At 34.4% G+C, this 7843-nt stretch overlaps 1 protein-coding gene across 1 annotated transcript; it reads right to left on the reverse strand.

Annotated features, from left to right (window-relative positions):
• Positions 1-5820: 5820 nt before the first annotated feature.
• LOC112589101 (uncharacterized) lies at positions 5821-7248 on the reverse strand. Its single transcript, XM_025301115.1, has one exon. The coding sequence runs from the start codon at positions 7246-7248 to the stop codon at positions 5821-5823; it is 1428 nt and encodes a 475-aa protein (XP_025156900.1).
• Between the last annotated feature and the right edge of the window lie 595 nt (positions 7249-7843).

Here is a 7843-nt window from a genome sequence, read left to right on the forward strand (position 1 = left end):
GTATATTATGAACAACAATGGACCTAATACCGATCCCTGTGGCACCCCATATTCCGTGTTCAATAATTTAGACCATTCATCCTTATACCGTACTTGCTGCGTTCTATTTTGTAAATGTGATCTGAACTATTCTAGAACCGCTTCTTTAATACCATACTGATATATTTCCCCTAATAACCTTTCTCTATCAATTGTCTCGAATGCACGTTTAAGATCCATAAATATAACTCCTACCATTTTTCTTTCACTAATTACCAATTTCCATTCATCTATGATTATTTGAATTGCTGTTTCACACGAATAATTTTTCCTAAAACCCGACTAATGTTCCGTTATGATATTATTATTCTCTAGATACCCTTCAATTTGTTTTTTAATTACTATCTCTAGTACCTTCTCATATATTGGTAGCATATTAATAGGCCTATATTCGCTTGCCTTCTTTGGTTTTCCTATTTTTGGAATCGAAATTATCGTGGATGTTTTCCATTCTTCCAGAAAGCACCCTTCACTTAACGACTTATTTATTATATCACTAAATTCTTCCTTTATTACATAAAGCACCGCTTTTAATATATCGCTAGTTGTTCCTTCTTCTGTGCCTTTCTTTTTTGGTAATTCCTTAATAATTTCTTCCAACTGTTTTATCGTGATCATTTCAAATTTTTCCATCTCTCCCTTATTTTCACTAACATAAATAGTTTTCTTACTTGTACTTGGTGTATTATTACTACCTACAGATTTTATTATATCATTAATATTCTGTATATAATACAAATTAAATTTATCAGCTATATTACACTCTGTAACATTATCTAATGTTTCAAAGTCTATATTTTCTATTGCCTTTGCACTTACCGTCTCGCCTCTAATAACTTCTTTTAACCGTTTGACTGCTAAGCAATTCTTGCAAGAACGCACGAAAACTGCGGGACATATTTTGACTTGATGTTGTCAAATAAAACACTCTCATTTAGACAAATATCAATCAATTTTAATAATTCTTTTCGTATTATAAAGAAACAATATTAATTGTGATTGTGAATAAGAAAAAATAAACATTAAATTGTTTTTTTCTTTGAAAATTAAAATTTATAAAAAGATAACTTAAAGTTTATTGATCTTCTCTTATGATCAGCACGTAAGGATCATTTTGATTAGGGGAAGATCACTGACTCTTACATGAAAAATTTATGTATAACAACTATGTTTTGCCGCACAAATAGCGTGAAGGCCTTTTTTACAACAAGCGCAAATAAGGCGGGATCGCTTGATCCCGCTCCTTCTGTTGCTACACACCGCACATTGTCGTAAGTTACGTCCCGGTAATTTTTCAAGCGCAAATTTTTTGGTTGATGAAGATGGTTGTGTTGACACGCTATTTTTATGATTCATCCACTCCTTTTCGATATCGTCAATAATTTTTGATGTGGTCCAGGAGTCTCGAAAAAATTATTTGTTGCTTTGGAAAACACATTTGTCGGAGGAATATTCGTAAAAGTTGGTGTTTCTTCTGTTTCTGAAGATGAAGATGAGATAGAAGACTCACTTTCAATCCTCAGTCTTTTTCTTTGATGAGTTATAATAATGCTATCATCACTACTTGTGTCTGTTCTTTCACCATCCTCAGAATCACTAGCAATCGAATCAACGTCCGAAATAATAGCCCGTGACATGGTTATTTTTTAAAAATAATATATAAAAACGGTATTTTATTAAAAAAGTTATTTTAGAATGCACTCGTGTTACAAAGTACGCGTGAGGTCAGATTACGTTCACTTCCACGGAGTAACAAAGACACACTGAAACTCGCAGCGCAAAAGCGCTGCGTCGCGGTTTTCGAGACAAATGAACGCAGCGCTTTTGCGCCGCGTAGCAGTGAAACGGTTAAGGTTTTCCATATACTTGTCGGATTATCTTTATTTTGATCTATTTTGTTTTCATAGTACTCTTTTTTTTTTGTTTTAATTAATTTAACTACTGCATTTCTTTTATTTTTAAATTGTTGCCAATTTTGTTCTGTATCTTCATGCAATGCTTTTCTATACGCCTTATCCCTTTCTGTCGCTAACTCTTCTATTTCATTCGTATACCATTTTTTCCCTTCCCATATTTTTGGAATTCTAAAAATTTTCTTCGGTGCCAAGGTATCTAGTGCATCCACTATGGATAAGTTTTCTTGCTCTTACATTAATATCTATATCTTGTTTCTTTCCTAGATTTCTTTCCACTATCTTAACAAATTCATCTATATTAAATCTACTATAATCCCTGCCACTAAATTCCTTATATTTATTTTCATTCTTGCTCACATTTAGCACCACTTTTAGCCATGCGTGGTCCGTTATCTTAGGTTCATAATCTACTTGTACATTTATTTCCTTATTAGCAAAAATTAGATCTATAATTGTTTTACTATTATTTGTAACTCTCGTTGGTTTCTCAACATACTGTTTCATACCTAAATTCTGCATAATCGTTAACAACTTATTTGTATAAAAAGAACCCGTCATACAATCTATATTAAAGTCTCCTATTATCATATATTCTTCTTTTATCGTTAATTCTTCTATTATCTCCTTTTAAAATCTTATAAACTCACCATGTGACGCACTCGGTGAATGGTATACTACCATTAATACTCCTTTATACAGTTTTAATTTTATTTCTAACGCAACACACCAGCAGTTTGCTTCAATCTTTTTTGACAAGATTACTTCGTAGCTGATATCATCTCTTACATACAACGCGACTCCCCCTGTATTCCTATTTTCAGCATCACATCTAATCATACTGTAACCCAATATATTCACTTCACAATCTTCGATTTCAGTGATCAGTCTAGTTTCCGATAGTGCCATGATTGCAGGATTTATCTTCTTCATGATCTGATGCTGTATCTCATCTTTATGTGCCATTAAGCTTTGCGCGTTTGTATACATTATTTGTTCCTCTTCCTTCTGTGGTTGCTATTTCTTATTGACATCCCATCCAGCTCTTCGTTTCTCCTCCTCGATAGCCCTCTTATATGTAGGACACTCCGGACATCATGTTCGTCATTTATTTTCAGATTATACGTTATTTTAAACACACAATTTACGCATTTGTTTTTCGTCGCTGTGCATTCCGTCGCTTTATGTTTCCCTGCGCATTTATGACACGTTTCATCTCGCGTACAATTTTTCGCAATGTGATAGAATCTCCAGCATTTGAAACATCTTTTAACGCTGTAGTAATTAAACACAGGACATTTTCTCCAGCCTATATTTAATTTTTCTTTCTTTAACATCAAGTTATGTGTTCCTTCATCTACTTCAATTATTACAGATCCACCTTCTTTTTCTTTACTTTCAGATTGTCTATTATCTTTGTTCTTCTTTTTCAATATTCTTTTTACTATTCTTATATGCGACCCATCCATACTATTTTGCTTCTTGACTGTATGTATTAGTTCGTCATCGTCCAATTCCATTTCTTCTTCACTGATATTGATAATTTTTATTTTTGGTTTTATTTGCAGTGATTCTGTAATACTGTAGTTTTCACCTAGCTTAGTCTGCACTGTATCTTTTAATTTCACCATTTCTTCTCCAGTCTCACAGCCTAGAATCACCATTCCTTCTCTTCCTTTTCTTAATTTTGTTATACCCATTGACATCTTCTTAATATCCACCTTTTCTTTTATCACTTTTTTAATGGTCTCACTTTCCTGCTGAATCTTCGGCTTGATGATTATGATATTTTCCTTCTTTTTCTTCGCAGCTTCACTGTAACTGCTGCGGGCACTTTCTGCTGATCCATTCATGGCTCCCTGTATCACTTTTCGCAAATCTTCCAGTTCCTGTTTAATAGTTTTCACTTCCTCTTGCACTATTTCCTTAATCATCATTTTTATTTCTCTTTTACATGCCACTTCATCAGTCATCTCTCTCACGGTTCTCACGAGCCAGTCCATTTTTACATCCATGGTTCCACTCGTACCTGCTGCTCTGTTTTCAATCCTTCCTATGGATCCTATGGATTTTATGGATCCTTTGGATCCTGCAGATCGCAGTCTATCCCTGCTGCTTCCCGTTTCCAAATCCATTTTTTCATTCTCTATTGCGAACTTCTCAAATGGAGCAGGACATGACACATATTCTCGGTTTCGATCATAGCTCTTATGTTTACTTGCACATCCCGGATGAAAAAATAATTTAACGCACGATTTGCACGTCATGACTTGATTTTTTATTTCCTTCTTACATGCCGAGCATCGATACTCGGCATATTCTTCGTCCATGTCGGTAACTTTCGGCTGACGCCGATATTATCAACAGGTGTCAATTCACGTCACCGTGATTAAGAGACACGTCACCTCTAATGTCTACCTGTCGTGCGGTATGTATGTCCCGCATGAGAAATACATCAATATCGTTCACAGATTAACGCATTTCCTACAGAAAGCTTTTCTATATGTTCCTTGCATGTATTTTTATAACCACAGCTACTTTTTATAATTAACACTCACACTTTAACCATTTAAAATTCACTGCATTTACGGAGCGATCTTTAACACGTCCACTTGTTGAGAGAGAGAGAGAGAGAGAGAGAAAGAGAGAGAGAGAGAGAGAGAGAGGGAGAGAGGGAGGGAGGGAGGGAGAGAGGAAGGGAGAGAGGGAGGGAGGGAGAGATGATGATGATGAGATCTTTATTTAGATTTCTCAGCTATTTGTTACATCAGTTACCTTATAATTCCATCACACCAGCTACAATATATTCCTTTAACATTCGTTTAAACGCATCAATCCTAGTACTTTGCTTTAATTCTGTCGGCAAGGCGTTATACATCCTCACTTCTTCATAGAACATACTTTTTTGTGCACTTCTTGTGCTACGAAATTGCATCACAATGTCTCCAGCTTGTCTCGTATGTTTTCCACTGACCTGTCCTACTATCTCTATCCTATTTCTTAGCTGGTTAGACGAAACACCATTGATTATTTTAAAAATAAAAATATATACTCTATAGTATATCCTCTGTCTCACAGTCATAAACTGCAGCGCATTTATCATTTGTTTCACCTTGGTATGCCGAGCGCATTGCAGTATGACCCTTGCAGCCCGGTTCTGCGCTACTTGCAGCTTATTCAACTATGTCTCGCCCATATCAATTAATAAGGTCGCACAATATTCGAAATGAGGTGCAATCATCGATTTATATACAATACATCTAGTGTATGCCGTTATACTGTCACCTATTCTATTTAAAAAACTCGTTTTTTTCCCTATTTTCTTAAGCATATAATCACAGTGTTCATCTAATCTTAACTTACTATTGATGATTACACCGAGATACTTCATTTTTTTTACACGTTCAATTGGTGTTCCATCCATGCATCTCAATACAATGTTTGCTTTCAGTTCTTTTCTTATGCTTCTAACTATCATATATTTTGTCTTACTTGCATTCAATTTTAATTTATTTATGTTCATCCATTCTTCTACTCCAGCAAACATCATATTCATTTTCTTTTCCAAATCCTTGCAACTTACTCCGGCTACATATAATATCGTGTCGTCTGCAAACATTTTTATATTACATTCCTCTGGGCAACTTTTAATTACATCATTTATGTATATAATAAACAATAAGGGTCCTAATACAGATCCTTGAGGTACTCCATATTTAGTATCAATCAGGTTGGACCATATATCACCAAATTGAACTTGCTGCATTCTATTACTTAAATACGATTATAGCCATTTTAATACAGTTCCTCTTATCCCGTATAGATATAAATTTTCTATTAATATTTCCCTAATTACGATCTCGAACGCTCACTTAAGATCCATAAATATCACTCCAATCATTTTTCCCTCACTGACTATTATTAGTTTCCAATCGTCAATGATCACCTGCATCGCTGTTTCACACGAATGTTGTTTCCTAAACCCCGACTGGTGTTCCGAAATAATGTTGTTGTTTTCTAAATACGCTTCTATCTGTTCTTTTACTACTAATTCTAATACTTTTTCGTATATCGGTAGGATGTTAATCGGCCTATATTCACTAGCTATTCTTGGTTTCCCAACTTTAGGTATCGGTATTATCGTCGACGTTTTCCATCCATCTGGACATTGACCGATTCTCAAAGAATCATTTATGATTTCTACAAACTCATCTTTTATCACATGGAATGCTAATTTTAGTATCTCACTTGTTATTCCCTCTTCTGTCCCTTTCTTATTAGGTAATGCCATAATAATTTCCTCTAAATTTCTTGCCCCAATCATTTCAAAGTTTTCTATAGTGTCTTTAGTTTCAATTAAACATATACTTTTTCTATCTGCTTCCCTCTTCTCTTTTACAGATTTTACTATGTTCTCAATGCTTAATACATAAAATAAATTAAATTTATTAGCTATATTGCACTCATTTACGCTTTTTAGTACCTCGAAATCCAAATTGTCTATGACTTTTGGTTCCATTGACTCGCCTCTAATTACTTCTTTTAAGGTTTTCCACATTGTTTTGGGATCATTTTTGTTATGATTTATCATATTTTCATAATATTCTTTCTTTTTAACCTTAATAAGCTTAACAACTACATTTCTTTCAATTTTAAACTGTAACCAATCATGTTCTGCATTAGTATATATTGCCTTACAATAGGCCTCATCCCTCCTTGTTGTCGCTACTCTTATTTCGTCTGAGAACCACTTTTTCCCATCCCATACTTTTGGAATTTTAAATATTTTCCTAGGGGCTACAATATTTAGTGTATCTACTATACTGCCAATAAATTTTTCAGCTCTTGTGTTCACACATAAACCTTGTCCCTGTACTACTTTCAATTCTAGTAGTCCAAGAAATTCGCTACTATTAAATTTACTGTAGCCTCTACCACTAAATTCTCTGTATTTCTTTTCCGACCTACTCGAGCCAAGTTCAACTTGCAACCACGCATGATCCGTTATTTTAGGCCTATCCTTCACTTGCACCTTTACTTCGCCATTGGCAAGAACTAAATCTATAATTGTCTGACTATCTTTTGTGATTCTTGTCGGCTTGTTTACATATTGTTTCATACCCAAACCTCGAATTATCGTCTGTATCTTTTTTGCATAAAATGAGTTTCCCATTACATTTATATTAAAATCTCCTATTACTATACAATATTCTTTTATGACCAACTGCTCAATTTTGTCTTCTAAAAAACTCAAAAATTCACTCTCCGATAAACTCGGAGAACGATAGATTACCATTATCACACCTTTATATACTTTTACTTTAATCGCTACACACCAACAATTCGAGATTATCTTTTCATTCAATATCACTTCATGCTTAATATCATGTCTGACATATAGAATGACTCCTCCCGTATATTTATTCTCAGCATTATATCTAACTAAACTACCAGGTATGTCGGTAATTACTTTCCGGTTTTTGTAACAGATGTCACTAGCCATAAGTATGCAATGTTATGATTTGATACATATGTCATTTTATTCTACTGACATTAACCTCAAAACTATACAAGTTACGTTCTGCCAAAATAACAGCGTTATAGATTAATAATTTTTTGAAAATGTCGAGTTTTGTGCCTGAAAACGTGCATTTGCGGCACGCATTACTTTTCTTCTTTAATCAAAAGAAAAAAGCCGCTGAAAGTCATAGTTTGCTGGTAGAGACTTACGGTGAGCATGCTCCAACCATAAGAACATGTGAAACGTGGTTTCGACAATTCAAATGTGGTGATTTCAACGTTCAAGACAAAAAACGTCCTGGTAGGCCGAAAACGTTTGAAGATGCGGAATTGCAGGAGTTATTGGATGAAGACCCAACACAAACTCAAAA

This window comes from Harpegnathos saltator, unplaced genomic scaffold (assembly GCF_003227715.2).
Source record: "Harpegnathos saltator strain DR-91 unplaced genomic scaffold, Hsal_v8.6 scaffold402, whole genome shotgun sequence".
Lineage (NCBI taxonomy): Eukaryota > Metazoa > Arthropoda > Insecta > Hymenoptera > Formicidae > Harpegnathos > Harpegnathos saltator.

Bases quoted from the DNA above. Each gene is read 5' to 3' on its own strand.
- LOC112589101 (XM_025301115.1), bottom strand. From the start codon at position 7,248: ATGGTAATCTATCGTTCTCCGAGTTTATCGGAGAGTGAATTTTTGAGT.